The following is a 17,533-nucleotide window of genomic DNA, read 5'->3' as shown; positions in this document are numbered from 1 at the left end:
ATCGAAAAAAAATTGTCTAAAAAGTTATTCATTGTAGATGTACGTATAAGAAAAAAATCAACATACTCGTTAATCTTACTATGTGTAATTTTTTTTAATTGTTACCTTTCAAAGCTCTAAACATATTACTTTTTTTTAAAATGTATATTATAGTGTATTAATATATTAAGGTGGGTTTACGATTGAAAATTAAGAATTAAAACTTAAGACTTAGTCGAGTACTTACCGTATGACTCTATGTAAACTAGTGGAATGGTTTATGATTGTCGTGTGTGAATTTTGACGGGTCGTGTGTGACCATATGATGACTTAAGACTTAACAGAAATGGTTATATTTTATATTTTTCGTTAAGACTTAAGGGAAGCGACCAATCACAACAAACCGGAACCTTTCAACCGGAAGTTTATGTCTTATTATTGGACCGAGCGAGGCAGTATTTTGGGTTAGAATTCGCATATTTGTAATTTGTAATCATCATTCATTTCAAAAAATAGATATCCCATTTATCAACAACCTATTTCAAACCTGCTTCTCCGTTTCGAACAATGGCCGACCATGTGTTTTGTGTTTTGATTGGTTAGAATTAACGACTTCTATGTCAATCATAAACTGGAAAATGTAGTTTTGACTTAATCGTGTGCTCGATGTTAAGTTATAATTCTTAAGGAAATCAATCGTAAACCCAGCTTAAAGCTTCCTTCACATCCTTGTTTCAAGGCCTTATTTAATATGGCATTGATGGGCCCCAACCCTGTAGTTATTATAGCTTCCCCCCACATCCACAACAGTATCCCCTCGACCATACTTGATCACTGGCCATTGGCGAGAGCTGTGGATAAAAAAAAAACTAACAATTTTGACGTCACTCTGGAGATACTTTGTTTAGTTGTTATGGTATAGGGAAATGTACTGTTACGTCGGAGACAGAACCACAATGGTGCCAGGTTCAGAGCTGGCTGGTGCCCCTAATGGCCACTGATGTCACGCGCTGTGTTCCGTGCCATTCACTGACGCAAAACCATCACACATGCCTGGCCGAATGACAACCGCTCCCCATGCAATGTCCCACCTCGAGGTATTATCACCTTTAGCGGGCTGGGCATTCTGGGCTTACAGAGACAGCTACGCAAAGAGGCTTGAATAAACACAGCCTCTCTCGATGTTTCGGGCATCGTGTCGGCCCGGGATGATGCGACTCTTCAGGGCCGCTCTCATCAGTTCGAGAAGGGCGCCCCAGGTATTTAAGCAGTGACGCCATCTTCCACGAGAGACCTTCAACGAGTTCCGCGAGTTCCAAGAGTTCGGTAGAGGCGAAGAAGGTGCGAGAACCTCTCGAGTGGCGCGACACGGAGCGATGGAATGGATGAGAGAGTGCGACTGAGTGGCGCGAGACTGTGTGTGTGGACAGGCGCGAGGTAAGGGGTTAACCACTCTCGAACCTAGCTCCAGTGAGGAGTGCGAACTGTGGAACTTGACAGACATTGAGCAAATTGTGAATATACATTTTTAAGTGACAGTGATTGGTGATCGGACATTTTTTAAGGACAATTATATATTATTAATGTAAATATTAGTTATCAATTGACGCCGACCGCCAATGCTCCTCAATGTCGCATAGACCGCTATGCCTCATCAACATCTCAGGAAGGCGTGTGCACCGAACGCGCTCGGGCGCGCACCAGAGTGTAAAAAGTGCAACGAGGCGAACGCCATGTAACAAGTGCCACATCGATGGCAGCAGTGTTGCCAGACGTACGAGAATTCTCGTATTTGTACGAGAATTCAGAACCTGTGTACGTTGTACGAGGTAAAGTTGGATATCGTACGCTTTTGTACGAGAATTTTGTTGGTTTTTTTTACCTGGGTTCTAGTAAGATATATTAGTTTTATTGTATCGTTTTGTCAAAACAAGTGTATAACATTTCTTTTGTAACTTAATACCATTAAGTGAAGTTCCTGCCCGACAGCGTTGACTTTTTTTTTTGGCTGGCAACATAGGCGACACCGACTAAAAGATAGTGTTTGTTTTTTTATTAGCAGGTGCCAACCTCTATTTGTCTAGCACAGGAAATGATTACCCAGAGCAATGCCCAGAGTCAGAATAATGTTAAATGCACAACCCCAAACTCACAATTTAGAGTATTTTTGTATGTTAAATTAACGGAAAAAAAACTGGACATTTTTTAAGAAAAAAATAATGCAAAAAGAGTGAATGGCAAGAATAATTGTATTGTTCTTGAAAATTGTTGTTAATAATCTTTTACTTATGTAATCATAGGATTGTTAAAATTGTTTAGTTTAGTTTTGTTAGGGCCTGTATTACCACCTCCTGATAAAGTTCTGGATATAACTTATCAGCACGATAGCTCTAAAATCCGTATTACGACCTGCTGATATCGCCTATCTACCTGACAAAGTTCCTGATAAGTTGTCAGGTACTTCGACTACCTGATATATCCCTATCAGCAAGTTAAAAGAAGTAGCTGATGACAATGGCGGCACGTAGGAGACGTATTATTATTGATAGCGATTCCGATGATGAATTATTTTTGGATGACATGCTTCAGCATGTAAGAAGCGCAAAGAAAATTAGAGATCGACCCGATAATCTTGAAGAATGGAGTGAAGAGGAGTTCTTTATGCGCTTCAGGATAACCAAGCAAACAACACGCCATTTGATGATTGAAATCAACGACTTTATTAAATTCCGCACCGACAGGTAATTAGCTCCTAGTTTTGTGTGAATGAAAATGGACGAAACATCTTGTTTAAATTTAGATGTTTGAGTTGGGCTATAGGATCATTTAATAGTAACCTAACTATGTTTATAGGTTAAGGCCCTGGGTGTTATGAAAAATAAATTTAAAAAAAAAACTTAAAAACAAGCCATGTCCACAAACGGCTTGACGTAATTAACGTGACTTAAATTACACAAGAAAAATCGTCTATCCTTAATCAGTGCATATGTAAACACAGTTAGCTTTTTTTTTTTTTTTAGCCAATCATGTACAATTCACATACAGAAATGATTCTGGAAAGACAAAAATTTATCATCTGTTGTTTACTCTACCCCTACAGTGAAACAACAAACTGTGAAACAAAACAATATCTGTCACATAAGTTATTTATATAAAGTAGACAGGAATTTATTTACTTATTTTTTTTTCAAACCTATTGGCTAGGGTCACGAGCCAGAGGTCACATACAATAGCAGCACATAGTGATTGACAGGCATTAGAAATGTCGTGTATGATAGTTTATAAATGACCATCTCTAACGCCACATGCAAATAATGACTGAAATAATGCCATGGATGTCACACAAAATATTAGTTGGAGACATAGCCGTTCAGTCGTAGGTATTCATTACAAGAAAACTATTTAATAGAAATACATGCCGTCAACCTAACAATATACTTTTCTCAGCATCGTTAAATTGTTCTTTTTCCGAACAATTCTGATATATGTACACACACACACATTTACAGACCCCCAAAAAATATCATGTTTTTTTTTTTTTTTTTCAGAAATTCTGCAATATCACCCACCAACCAACTTCTGCTGACGTTACGCTACTATGCGACAGGCGGAACACTCACTTCTGTGGGAGATTTTGCTGGGGTACATAAGACCACAGCTGGTAGGGTGGTCAAACGCGTTAGTGAGGCAATTGCGTTTCTGCGACCCCAGTATATTAAGTTGCCGCAGACAGAAGAAGAAATAGAGCAAGCACAAGTGAGTTTCTTCCAAATAGCAGCTTTTCCCAGAGTTGTTGGGTCCATGGATTGCACACATGTCAAAGTGAAATCTCCAGGTGGTGACATGCCTGAAGAATTCAGAAACAGGAAAGGTTACTTTTCCATAAATGTTCAGACGGTATGCGACTCAAAACTTAAAATAAGGGACATTGTAGCACGTTGGCCAGGGTCAACACATGATGTTACCATTTTTAATAATAGTGTGTTGAAGGCAAGGCTTGAGAGAGGAGATTTCAGAAATGGTGTAATCATCTGTGATTCTGGTTATGGCCCCAGCTTACATCTCCTTCCTCCTTTTCGAAATCCCCGTACTCCTGCTGAAAATCTCTACAATGAAGCTCTGATTAGAACGAGAAATACAGTGGAAAGACAGTACGGAGTGTTGAAAGCTCGCTTTCCTGTACTTGCACTAGGCATACAGTTACAACTTGAAAATGTTCAAGCTGTAATTGTAGCATGTGCAGTGCTACATAACATTGCCATTGACAGTAATGAACCTGAACCACCAGTTGACCTTGCTGTTCAAGCAAGGGTTATCCGAGCCATTGAGGATGGGGATATACCTTTGCTTCAAGAAGTTGGTGGTCCGGAAGCTGCAAGGCAGACATTTGTTCAATATTTTGAAGGTCTGAGATGAGCTTTTGTTATTATGTTGAAGAGCAGTGCACACCATATTGCATTTTGTACTAGGTTAGCTACAGTTAATAGTGTTCAGTTTTATAATTCTTGATTTGCATGGAATATTTTCTTCCATAGATTTTTTTTTCACTTACTGTAGTCTGTTTTGAAACAATTGCTGTAAAATTTAGTCATCCAGTCTTAAGTAACTTCATTGTTAAAGTTAATTGCACACTTTAAAACGGTGCTACTTTAATTTTAGAAGGCTGTTTTATTGGTTTGCCTGCAAAGTATGTTGCTGAACTTCAGGTAATATAAGCATTTATTTTTGTCAATGAAAATTGTAATTTTCCACCCAATCTTATCTCAGGACCATATTACAGTCTATCAGTTGTATGATATTTTTGTTAAATGTGAGGCATGGGTGTCAGCTGGCTTATTTAAATAAAATGTAGCCACTACTTCAACTTTTTAACCTTATAAAAAATTGCTGTATGAACTTAAATAAATTATAATTTTGTTAAAGATCAGACCAGTGGCAGTGAGAAAAGTTCTAGTGCACCATCAATCATCCATAAGCTAAGTTTTGTTAGTTAAATTTTTGTATTAGACACCGTGATATTTATTTCAAACTTTTTCGAACTGTGGAAGGTGGAATATTGTAGATTCATTTCCATGTTGTTAAATACACATGTTCTTACACAACATGAAGTCATTGTATTCCCACACTCTTTATATTTGCATACATAAGTTTATGTATTCAGGTAGCTATTTAAGTTTTGTTTTGATATACCTAGATAACTGCAGTTAATAACTGAACAATTAAGACTGTTCTGTACCATGTAGAATTTGTGAAACAAATCTTTTATGTCAATTGCTATTTAACGTATCTAGTAAGCAGCATAATTTGTTAATGTGTTAAGTTATTGTTGTAATAATGTTTCTTTTCTTGCAGTGCATCAATTTTTGTGGGTACAATACCTTTGAACAGTTGGAAAACTTGTGAACCTCCCATTTCTGATTGCAAGTAATAGTACATTTTGAAGCCACTAGTAGAAAGTATTAGCATCCAAAGTAAATTTTTCACCTTTTAAAAGTTGTAAAAAGAAAGATTGCTATGGGGACATAAGCAAATCAACCGATATTAAATTAATGCCATAACAGCAATATTTATGTAAGTGTTATTCAAATTAGGCTATGTAACAACCAAAAATTTTATCTGGATTTGATATGCTTCCTCTGCCACAAATTTCAGTTATGTCAGAATTTCGACAAAGTAAAACCAAACTTCATTTTTCTGTATTTCAGAAATCTCTAGAAGTTCATATTTTTTGTGCTTTGTTCGTGTGATGGTAACTTGTGTTCTATGAATGTGACATTAATTATAAATTACCTTGTGTTAACTAGTTGGTATCACATTGGACATTGATTTGTTTTTGCATTTGTTCCATGTTACCATAACTACTTTAAAAAATATTTTAAATTTTATTCCTGATGTAAAGCATACTATAAATGAGTTTGTGATATTTATTATGTGCAAATCAATTACCTAAGTAGAGAAAATATATACTTTAACAATCTATTTATTATGTTATTATATTGTGAATAATGGTTATGTTGGCTAGTAAGAAATGATATTGTCCCATTTCAAGGTTGAGTTGTGTTTTTAATGTGATGATATTGTAGATTTAATTTCATTGTAATTAATGTATTTTGTATGATTTATTTTCATGTGTATGGTAAAAGTCATATCAAAACTCAAAATTTCTATACCTGCATGTTTTGGCTTTGTTTAAAATGAGACTGTTATGAAAGTTATACATCTTATGCTCCATGGTTATTGTGCAGAAAAATTCAACAGACCTTCTCAAAAGGCATTTATCAAATCTTATAGATGCAGGAGTTCATGTCTTGTTAACATCAGACTTTTAATTTACATAATGCTTTTGGTAAAATAACCTATTAGAAAAAATATTGGATTAATAAATATTTGGATCAGCAAACATGTACACCACGACAGTTAAATGTGTATACAATAGCTACTTTCCGCCTCGTCAGGGGTGTATGTGTGTTAGTGAGGCGGGATGATAAGCGCGACGCTCGATGGTATTTCTAGCGCGGTATCGCCTCTAAGCGCAAGGCTCTGAACTGGCGCGCAGTCTTCTCTTCGTCAATTGATAACTGTGAAATTTGTGCGGTGACCGTATTTTTATATTACGGGGAAATGAAGATAAAGGTGTAATGCAAGCCCCTTAAGTGCTTTCAAGAATCTGTACCACTTGTTTTACACCTAAAAATTACTCTGAAAACATGCGTTTCAGCCATTTTAACTCTTCTAGAAATACAGTTTAAAAACATTATCCAAAACTAAAAGTACTTTTCGGGCCTCAGCGAACTCTTAAATGCTATTCGTAAATAGGCCCCACTCGGATATCTTGAGTAGTTTTGAAATCGCGTTGTTTTTCCTGAAGCTCTGCATACCGTGTGTGTGACCAGGTAGGCGGGCCCCTTAACAGTCCAATTAACAGAAATCCAAGAGAAGCAAGTGTAAATGCATAGGAAAATTTACACATTGTGTTTAGGTCACCACACTTCTACTTGCATCTATTTCATCCAATGTGGTAGTAAGGAAGATAAAAATAAAGTGCACTTATAACCTTATATTTTAATTGATAAACAAAATATTTACATAAATAAAGTTTATAATGTTTTGTTACATAAAAAAATTAAACAAAAGAGATGTTAAGCACCAATTGTAGTTTTTGTTTTATTTTTTCAAAACAGAATGCTGCACAGACGAAGCCAATCACTTTCAAATTTTTTCTCACTCATTCAACTCGTACATCTGTCAGTCAAGAATTGCTCGCACCTCGGGCGATGAAAATAAACGCAAAATAACATAGGTTAAGCCCTTCAGTAACATTATACTGTAAGTGCACGAAATCAGTGCAGCCTCAAACCTGGCCGCACCCAGCGAAAACGAATTTTGCCATGAGCCAAACGCTGACGTCGGTAGCCGCAATTTTTAGTTAAATGTCCAAAAAAAAAAAAAGATTAATTTATTATCTTTGGCATGGCTCTCGCTACCGACGTTAAATTTGCCCTCCTTAAAATCTCTACATCTTGGGTAACGCGCCCTCCTGGTGCAGCGATCGACAGATGACTGGTGAAGTCATGGCACTGGTTCCTTCACGCAGGAAAGGCAGTCACATGACCTCACCGACCTATCACATACACTCTTCATTCACACTTACAATTACAAGCCAATCAGAACACAGAACATATACACTGAAAACCATTTTAACACATAGAAACAGGGGATTCACTTTCTCCTACTCTCTCCAACATCATCGGAGAGTAGTTCTCTCCGAGTTCCCACGCAGTGACAAGATATTGTTACAGTCTCTCTCTTACTGGGGAATTACCGTTTCTATCTCACTCACACTCGTAGGTCCCATATACCTGTCTCTTTCTATTACATCCCACACAAAGTCCATTGTTTTAGAATATTATGTAACACGTTAATGAAAGTTAAAAAAAACAACAGTCCTAATACAAATTACTTAACAAAATTAAACTTATTTAGAAAAAACCTGAAAAAGTAGGCCAAAACAGGTAAACATCTAGTACGACTTATTTGTGAACAATTACATAATTAATAGTAATGATTGAAAATGTCTGTTAAAATACAAAGTACAGTATTAAAACACACAGCAAGTGCAAATATCAACCCTTAAATACATAAAACCGGTAAAATATTCTTGGAGAGACTTTTTTAAGAAATGTTTACAGGCATGAAAACAATTTAAAAGAAAAATATTTTGCTAGGAGGGCAGGGGTCTTGCAACGTTACAAGTTGAATTAATTTTACATGTTTGAAAAGGGAATGTAAACTGAAGATGGTCACTGTATGAACAGTAGAAAATAAAATTAACACTTATGCTTGTCTTCCATTTCCTGTAAAGTTTTTTTCCTTATCATAATGTCCAACTCAAGTTTCTCTAATACTTTCTTTTTTATCTCCATTTCAATTTTGTGAAGCTTCTCCTCCCTCTCTTCTCTGGCCTCAAACTCTTTTCGGAGTAGCTCCTGCTGACAAAGCGCAAGGTTTCTTTTCTCCGTTGCCCAACCGCTGAGCCGCTCCCCATTCATTGATAATGGCCGGTCATGGAATGCAGGCCGTTTCCTCTGCATACTTCTTGACGCTAAGAAAACAAATCAGTCGTGTTTAATAGCCTAAAATCTTCAGCATTCACAGGTGTTGTTGGAACTTTGAATTAATTAGATGATGTAAATTTCAAGTAATATTTTAAAAGTCAAGAAAAACTGTTGATAATGTACCAGGAAAATAGGCCAAAAAATAATTTGCTTTAAAATGTATTGGTTAGAGCAAACCATTGCAGCATAGAGTAATAATTTAGTAATAATTTTTGACATAAATTAACTTTAACTAAGTCTTTAAAAAGTAGCACTAATGCAGTGATTTATATTTAGGAATAAAATAAGAGTGGGTTAGAGAGTAAACAAAAAAATACTAATGTAAAATTTTTTAAGAAATCTTGAAATATTATAAACATTGTCTATATTACAATAAACAACCTTCTATACATACATACATTTTCATGCATCTGCGTGGAAAAAAGTGTTGCTGGCCAGGCAAGCTTCCCCAGACAGTGCACTGTAATGTGGTTTGTGATAAATTAAAGTTTCTCTATATTATATAACATATCACTAGCCCTATATGACCAGTATCAACTATCTGAACATACAAATAAAGTTTCCCTTCATTAAATCCACATTCTGCACACGGTTTTTGGTATATTTATGAAAAAAAATGTTCTATATTTATCCTTAATTGATTTGGTTTCAAGGTGATTTAAACAACTTTTTGGTAAAAATCTAACCAGTAAAGGCCTACATTTATGAACTGACATAATTTTTCATATGAATTAAAACCAGTATTAAGATTTGGTTACTTTCGAAATAGCTGTGTAAAACATTGTTTACTTTATTTAAGGGTAGAGTATGTGAATAAAAAATAATTAAAGATAAAAAAAGTGACCCGAAACTAATAATTCCAGGCTACATAAATTTGATTTCTTAATAATGTATCATAAACTGAAGGAATAGAATATTTGGAAAAAGAATGTAATTTGTTTAAATGTCCAATCTTTTTCCAATATGTACTATTTATTTTGGTTTATGTTGTTTTCTTGTTTTGTATTTTGTGTTCATAGAGGCCAAACTAGACATAATTTGCATACACTATTACTTTTTAACATACATTCACAAATCCCACTACTACACAAACTGAAACATCTGAAGAGAATTGAACCAACACAAAATATTTAAGCCTTAAAAGAAAAAATCTACCCTTTACACAATAAACTTAAATTAAATAAAACCAGTGCAAATTTTTAAACAATTACCATTTGGAGTTAAACGTTCCGATTCATCGTGTGATGCAGCAATTTTCTCCTTCAGTTTACAATTTTTTGCTTTTCTCAGCATGGATGGCTTGTAGGATGACCAGTCATCTGTTTCTGAAAGTAAAAGGTATTATGAACTATATTGTATGTAAGGAATTTTTACTCTATAGTATTTATTATAACCTTGAAAAAAAATGTTCTTTTTAAAATGCATAATTAAAAAATACATGTTAATTTTTTATCAAATACAACTACTCACTGATCTGTATTTGGTGGAAAAGGGGGGGGGGGGAGGGGGGGAGAGATCAACATTTTTAGCTCATCAAGGCAGTAAACATTGTATTCTACATATTTTTATTGTGCTACATGTGCAATGATATACTTATTACTTTATCACTGAGTAAAAAAAAAATGAAATACATTTGAGTTTTGTTATCTTAAAATAGTACGTATTCTGAAAATAACAAATTGTATGGTGAATATCAAGAATATGGAAAGGTGTCTGATGCTATAATCTATTCCTTGACAAGCCATACATTTTAACTCTCTCTCTTAGAAAGTAATTGTGGAACTTTGTTAAATATTCAAGATCAGTGTACCATAAACCCTAAGCATCATTGCCTCTATGCACAAGTCAACAAACTGGTGGATAGTGATTTTGAAGATTGCTTAAACATTCTAATTTAAAGTAATGAGCCTGTAGCATGCATACCTGTGTTAAGTCTCACATTTATCCAGTTCAAGAAAGTAGTTACAACATTAGTGTTCTCTTGTAAAAACCATTCTGTCATTGTATGGAATATATTATCCTTCCATGTTGAAATGTACACAATATATAACAATTATGCAATAATTATGATTTGCCCACTATCTTTATATTTTATGTTTTGAAAGATCATCTTAAGGACACAATAAACAAACTTGATAGTAATTCATTAACATACACATTTAAAAAACAGCAGAGACCATGTTAATATATTTTGTTTTAAAATTCACGTATAATTAATTATTTTAAAAATTGAATATAAGTTTCTATTAGTCGTAGTACACAAGAGGGAACATGGTTACAGCCATTAAAAAAAAAACTCCTAAGTAATATAGTGTAAGGTCATAGGCCTGCCTGCCTGCCTGCCTACCCACAAGTATGTATAACATTTGTTTTTCTTAACTGATTAAGAGTATTGTGTTAAATGGGTATAAATTTGAGTATATTTACAATATAAAATAATTGCAATTTATTACAATCTTGCCATGTTGTGCATTTTATTTCAATACTTTTCCAAACATCAAGAAGCTCTGTGAAACTGACACAGGTATAATCAATTTTGACATTTGGTGAACTAGTTTTAAATAGGCTTTTTTCAATACTTTTTGTTGTTTTTGTAACAATTCATGTACATGCCATCTCAGTGCATGGTAACGGACGTTTCGGACATGGGCGGTGAAGTAAACTAGCAAGGAAAGTCGGGCAGGCCATGTTAAAACATACATAATTTTAATTGTTTACGTACTAGCTTTTAATCCAATTGCCCAGTATGTGTATATCCTGAAAAAGCCACAAAATTGTTTCTTTAGTAGTAATTTATGTAGGCCTAATCATTATGGATGGTAAAGTGTGTTAATCGCCAACCATGTGACCGTACAGGCATAGTTATCACTTTACCTTAACAATAAGTGTAAATTGAACCTGCATAAATAAAAAAGAAGGGAACTGAAGAAAATGATTTATTATCTTTTAATTTTGCACGGTAAGAACTTTGTAGCCTGTCGGACCGGCACTTCAATACCATCTCGTATGAACCCAACATTAGAACCCTGAGAAAAGAGGCTGTAGCAACGTTAGGGTAATTTGACTGATAAAAAGATGACCCCTTACAGTAGACTCACACATTTCTTTCATGTTTCAAAAGTACCTTTACTGACTTTTTTATTTTTCATTGGCCTGAATATGCTTTATTAAAGGAAAATACAAAATACTACTTTCATTTTGATTTTAAATAATACATCAAGGGAAAGTGTTGTTAGTAATGAATAAGACAAACTTAAGACTTACCTCTCTCCGAATTTCCTGTGGCAGAGATGACTGACGCAGTTGCCAATGTACTATCAGGTACACCTGCAAGTAAAATGGAAAAAAGAAATGCATCAACCAAGGATTTAAAGAGACAAAAACATTGTTATTAAATTATAAGCAATGAACTTCCTAAATGTTTTTGTGTAGACGCCATGAAAAATTTTTTTTATTTTTTACATTGAAATTTTTCTAAATTTATACTTAACTGAATTTGGCCCATCCTTCCCTGATAAATGAAATACTATATGAATTTTAAAATGTAGGACAAATATTGTGACTTAAATATATATAATATTTACAGATCAGACCAGAAATCTTGCAGAATTTCCCATTAAATTGGTTTATGTACAAGGATATTGTGTGTTTCCTGAAGTACATCATTTTAATGGAATTCAACTTTCAAAAAGCTTCAGTCTTTGACATCCTAAAGCAGCTGTTTCTGATTGCATTCTGTAATAATTTCCGTGGTTACGGACTCAATAAGACTACAATCCCATAAGAATATGAGGATGTATCATAGTGTGATAACTCGCTGCTGTTACTTTGTACTGTATCTGTCTTTGTTTATACTGTATGACTCAAAACTTACAAGCTCTATATCTCAGGCTTCTTTTATTCATTACGATAGTGTTTAGTAAATTAATTAATAAATAAATACCTTGCAGTTCCACAGTTTCGTAGTAATCTTCCTCTCGTAAATGTTCCCAGCATGAAGCTTTTTCTGCAATTTCCTAGTTTAAATAATAATAATAAAAAAAACTTAAATTAATGCATTGTTACATAATCCACATAATATAGTATACTGAACACTTTGATATACATTGAGATGGGCCTAATTTGGCAAACAAGTGTGATATAAGAATTTTGGTATTTTAATTCATTAAGGTAAGTGTTTTGCAGTTTCAGATGATTAATAATTAAATTAAATATGTAAATGTGCAATCTTAAATACGGGTAATAAATACTATGCATAGTGAGAAGCAAATATAACGGTGGGAATCACGCTGCTACATGATAAGCCGAAGAGTCTGCATTATTCGTGGAGAGGAAGCTGCAGTGGCCACGAGGAAAAAACGGACCAGGCAAGATTGGGCAGAGTAAATTTAAAAGCTTAAAGCAGCAGTCCAGTAGAGTTATGCAAGTCTTTTGACATAGCGAGAAGTAACTGTTAGCAACGGCCAATGTGGGGTAGCGAAGGTGAACTTTACATGCATGTAAGGAGGCTAATAAAAATAAGATAAACTTTACAATTTGGCAAGGTAACTACCGAGTTGCGCTACTTTCCTGTGACCAATAACACAAAAATTATTTGTTGCATTTTATTCTAAATTAACTAGCAGCGACATTTCAGAAAAACAGACACACAAGAGGATGTCACAACAATATTGGAGTTCAATAAAAATGCTCGTTTTCAGAATGTTCTCAAAAATCAAGCACTACTTAGTACGTTATGCTTCCTTGAAATATTAAAATCTGTCACACCGAAGGATAGTATCAATACACACTAGGCTATTTAAAAACTGTCTACCTCAAACGGAACAGTTGCTACAGCTGAACAGATAATTAAAATTTTTTCTAAAACGTAAGTACTTTTCAGGTTATATACATACAATAACAAGTTTCCAAAGACATTCAAACTGCAATGTTAAAAGAAATGTATAAATATTAGACTAAATGAACTTTTACATATAGCAAACACTTAAGACCACTTTATAAAATTTTCAGTATTGCTTCACACTCATTACCTTGTTCTTAGGGATAGCTGCATTTTTTTTTAACGTACCTCTAAGGTTTCCAAAATTTCTTCCTGCACCTCACCTGGTTCAACAGTTGCTACAGAAACTTGTGCATCGCCTAAAGAAACACAGTCCTTTATTAAACAGCTTATACGTTTCACACCTTTCACACTATTTTTTGGTACTAAACTAAAACTTACATATCCGGTCGCAGTCGAAAATGCTGCTCAATCCGTCAGCAGAAAGCTGGAGGAGTTCTTTTATTTTCTCCAGTACGATGTTATTTTTTATTTCAATTCCTGGTCCGCCTCCAGTTTGCAATAAGGCCTGTCGCCGCAAAGCAGAGTCTTTCCTAGCATCACGTTTGAGGGCTTCGTACTTCTGCCTCAATTCTTTTGTCGTTCTAGACTGGGTCGTGATACTATTATACCTCGTACATATACTGTCCCATGCTTTGTTCTGAAAATTGAAAACATTATACTAGTAACTAAAACACACAACAGCAATCAAAAAAGGAGAATGATGCATTTAAAATTTACATAACTTACTTTTTCCGTCCACTGGACAGCATCAGTTTTTTTGTTTTCGATAATATTTTTTAGTGGACGGATAAGGTCCACCAGTTTTAGGCAGTCTTCGACGCTATAATTCACGGACCTGGTTCGTTTGGTACCTTTGCGATCTATATTTTCAATTTCCATTTCGAATTGTAAAATTTAACTTATACAAATCAACAACACCGTTTAGAAAAAAGAATAACATTCAGTTACAACACGCTATCAGTATCGCCAAGCTAACGAACACAATTTTTACTAAAATTCGCGTTTTAACGAACAATATCATTACCAACATTCAAAGAATCACACTATAAGTCCCAGATAGCTATTGGGTTGCAATCAGGAGGTCGTAATAGGCGACAGTGCCTGATAAGCCAGCAAGAGCTTATCTGGTAGATAGCTGTCAGCTACTTTTATCAGGAGGTGGTAATACAGGCCCTTAGGCTTGTAACTCAAATGTCAAGGATATAAAAATTGTAGAAACTTTAAACTTTTGCTTTTACAATACCATTGTGTACGAGATGTTTTGTGTGTCGTACGAGAATTTTGGCTCGGTACGAGACATTGTCATTTACAATCTGGCAACACTGGACGGAAGGATCCGGCCGAGTGTGGCTTAATCCCTCTGCCGAACTACAACAAATGTTTATGTATTTTTCCACAGGAACATATTAGACTTTATTTTTATTGTTTAAAATTTTATATTTTTCAAAATTATGTTTCACCGTTCGCCTTGTCCCAAACCTAACCGGTTCAGTTTCCTGCGAAAATCATGCGTTTTGCGCGGGATGAAAGACGTGGAGGGGGGTCGCGGGCGGTGAGTGCGGCAGTAACCTTCCGGAGCTCATGGAGGCTGGTAGCCTCTGCACGACACGGGACCAGCATTTCTTATTTTTACTGATATGTAGTTTTCAATAGTTGTATAATTCCGTAAACCTTTTCTTCCAGTCCCGTGGTTGGCCTCGACTGACAGAGTGGTATGTAACCTAATTATTCAGTGTTCCAGGACGAGCGTTCGATGTGATACGTATGCCGTCGTCCGGGGTCTCGGGCTCGAGTCCCGGTGTGGCTCCTAGTGGGAAAAGGCGGTTCTTGTTACGTATTGTCCGGGTGGGCGCCAGACTAGCTCGGTTCTAGTCGTGAGTTTGGGGGTCGTGGATGTATGTGCCCCTGCGTGGCCCACTAGGGCCGGCGGCGGTGTTGCGTGAGATGATTTTAAATAAGAGGCGTGGAGTTAAGGTGGTGGTGTCGTACCTTTTATTCATAGGAACGAGTCGTACACAATACAACACTCTACAGAGGTCCCCGGGGGGGGTTTACTCGTTATTCCGTGGCGCCGTATGGTTTGTGTTCCGCGTTACGTGGCCTCGGACGCTGCTACGTCTCATACGTCTCACTGGTTACACGGGTAACGTAATTTCGTAACACAAAGGCGGGACACAAAATACACTGAATTAAGGGGGTGCGCACAAGTTACGTGGCACTCGTTACTCGGGTAACGTAAGTTAGCAATACAAAGTACGGGACACAAAAATACACTGAATTAAGGGGGCGCGCACAAATTACGTGGCACTCGTTACTCGGGTAACGTAAGTTAGCAATACAAAGTACGAGACACAGAAATACACTGAATTAAGGGGGCGCGCACAAGTTACGTGGCACTCGTTACTCGGGTAACGTAAGTTAGCAATACAAAATGCGGGATACAAAAATACACTGAATTAAGGGGGTGGACGATTGGAGACGGCCAATCCCGTATGCAAATGTCTCGGCGCGGGTGTTGTGCCCACTGTGGTGAAACACGCACCGCAATTAAGTTTGTCCAAGTTCCCTTGCGGGTTTGTGGTCAGCGCCGTGCGCGTGACCTTAAATAAAGTTCTGTAAGTTGCGGGAGGCGGCCCGTGCCGTATACTGAAGAGCAGCCCCGCTGACCAAGTGTGGTGCGGGGTGTCTTTAAATTGATGCGGCCGGATTAGGTCCTGGACCGAAAAAAGGGACCGGGTACTCACGGAGAGGTTAAGTAATAAAAGGGGTTCTGTTAATTAGTGACTATATTTACCGGACGTTACTTTCGATGTAGACAAAGGATGTTGCCTCTCCGTGGGACGTAGGTCCGCCCCGGTCCGTGAGCTGCGCTGAACTGCCGAACTGGCATGGCGTCCGAGGGAGGCTCGGCCTCTCTCGCGCCAGGCGTGACCTCATTACGCTAGACTCCAAACGGGTGTGTCTGGAAGAGATTTTATTGTCGCTAAAATCCTAATTTAATGTTTTAGGAGGAATGGGTACGGTTCTTCTCTTGTCTACTCAGGTTTCCGCGGCTTTGTCTTTGATTGCTGTTCGGGTCGCCTGACTCGGGTGGGCCATGGCCAGGGGTGTGTTCCGTTAGCGGGAGCGTATACTGGCGGGTGCAGGTCGGGCTCTGGGGTGGTCGTCGGCCAGACGACGTCAAACGCCCCCCCCCCCCTGTGAAGCCCGACCTTGCGCCGCTTATGGTCCCGCTAACATGGGGCCACCCCTAGCTCCGGCCACTCCATCCCGGCGTGGTTCGCGGCTCAGCAGCTGGTTGGCTCCGCGTACTGGACCTGGTGATCAAGGCCGACTGGGCCAGCGTGCGCGCCGCCCCGGTTGCCGTCGTGGCTGGCGTGCCGGGGGCGGCGTCGTGGCGCCTGGGCGGGGTCAGCGGCTGATAGGGTCAGCGCACTGGACCTGGTGATTGTGGCCGACTGGGCCAACGTGCGCGCCGCCCCGGTTGCCGTCGTGGCAGGCGTGCCGGGGGCGGCGTCGTGGCGCCTGGGCGGGGTCAGCGGCTGATAGGGTCAGCGCACTGGACCTGGTGATTGTGGCCGACTGGGCCAACGTGCGCGCCGCCCCGGTTGCCGTCGTGGCAGGCGTGCCGGGGGCGGCGTCGTGGCGCCTGGGCGGGGTCAGCGGCTGATAGGGTCAGCGCACTGGACCTGGTGATTGTGGCCGACTGGGCCAACGTGCGCGCCGCCCCGGTTGCCGTCGTGGCAGGCGTGCCGGGGGCGGCGTCGTGGCGCCTGGGTGGGGTCAGCGGCTGATAGGGTCAGCGCACTGGACCTGGTGATTGTGGCCGACTGGGCCAACGTGCGCGCCGCCCCGGTTGCCGTCGTGGCAGGCGTGCCGGGGGCGGCGTCGTGGCGCCTGGGCGGGGTCAGCGGCTGATAGGGTCAGCGCACTGGACCTGGTGAACGTGGCCGACTGGGCCAGCGTGCGCGCCGCCCCGGTTGCCGTCGTGGCAGGCGTGCCGGGGGCGGCGTCGTGGCGCCTCCTAGCTCCGGCAACAGCTCCACCCGGGTGGCGCTCTCGGTGGCCGCAGTTGGTAGGGCCCGAGCACCTGTCC

At 38.5% G+C, this 17,533-nt stretch overlaps 2 protein-coding genes across 3 annotated transcripts; one reads left to right on the top strand and one right to left on the bottom strand.

Moving 5' to 3' along the window:
• Positions 1-2,324: 2,324 nt before the first annotated feature.
• LOC134533113 (putative nuclease HARBI1) lies at positions 2,325-9,100 on the top strand. Its single transcript, XM_063370378.1, has 2 exons — positions 2,325-2,720; positions 3,528-9,100. The coding sequence occupies exons 1-2, from the start codon at positions 2,488-2,490 to the stop codon at positions 4,393-4,395; spliced, it is 1,101 nt and encodes a 366-aa protein (XP_063226448.1). The 5' UTR covers positions 2,325-2,487; the 3' UTR covers positions 4,396-9,100.
• LOC134533114 (fibrinogen silencer-binding protein-like) lies at positions 7,022-14,397 on the bottom strand. 2 transcript variants are annotated; one of them, XM_063370380.1, is made up of 8 exons: positions 14,164-14,397; positions 13,816-14,074; positions 13,663-13,733; positions 12,538-12,610; positions 11,859-11,921; positions 9,806-9,919; positions 8,993-9,054; positions 7,022-8,581 (listed from the first exon to the last, which is right to left on the bottom strand). In XM_063370380.1, the coding sequence occupies exons 1-8, from the start codon at positions 14,314-14,316 to the stop codon at positions 8,525-8,527; spliced, it is 852 nt and encodes a 283-aa protein (XP_063226450.1). In that variant the 5' UTR covers positions 14,317-14,397; the 3' UTR covers positions 7,022-8,524. The 2 variants fall into 2 exon arrangements, with proteins under 2 accessions (XP_063226450.1, XP_063226449.1); XM_063370379.1 differs by lacking the exon at positions 8,993-9,054.
• Between the last annotated feature and the right edge of the window lie 3,136 nt (positions 14,398-17,533).

This window comes from Bacillus rossius, chromosome 6 (assembly GCF_032445375.1).
Source record: "Bacillus rossius redtenbacheri isolate Brsri chromosome 6, Brsri_v3, whole genome shotgun sequence".
NCBI classification, from domain to species: Eukaryota; Metazoa; Arthropoda; class Insecta; order Phasmatodea; family Bacillidae; genus Bacillus; species Bacillus rossius.
Note: the sequence above shows the minus strand (reverse complement) of the source record. Positions and strands in the feature narration are given on the sequence as shown.

Excerpts from the sequence above, each read along its gene's own strand:
- LOC134533114 (XM_063370379.1), bottom strand. The coding sequence starts at position 14,316 with ATGGAAATTGAAAATATAGATCGCAAAGGTACCAAACGAACCAGGTCC. Across the intron at positions 14,075-14,163 it reads CTGTCCAGTGGACGGAAAAA|AACAAAGCATGGGACAGTAT; the intron begins GTAAGTTATGTA and ends TTCAATTTTCAG. Across the intron at positions 8,582-9,805 it reads GGAACGTTTAACTCCAAATG|CGTCAAGAAGTATGCAGAGG; the intron begins GTAATTGTTTAA and ends TTGTTTTCTTAG.
- LOC134533113 (XM_063370378.1), top strand. The coding sequence starts at position 2,488 with ATGACAATGGCGGCACGTAGGAGACGTATTATTATTGATAGCGATTCC. Across the intron at positions 2,721-3,527 it reads ATTAAATTCCGCACCGACAG|AAATTCTGCAATATCACCCA; the intron begins GTAATTAGCTCC and ends TTTTTTTTTCAG.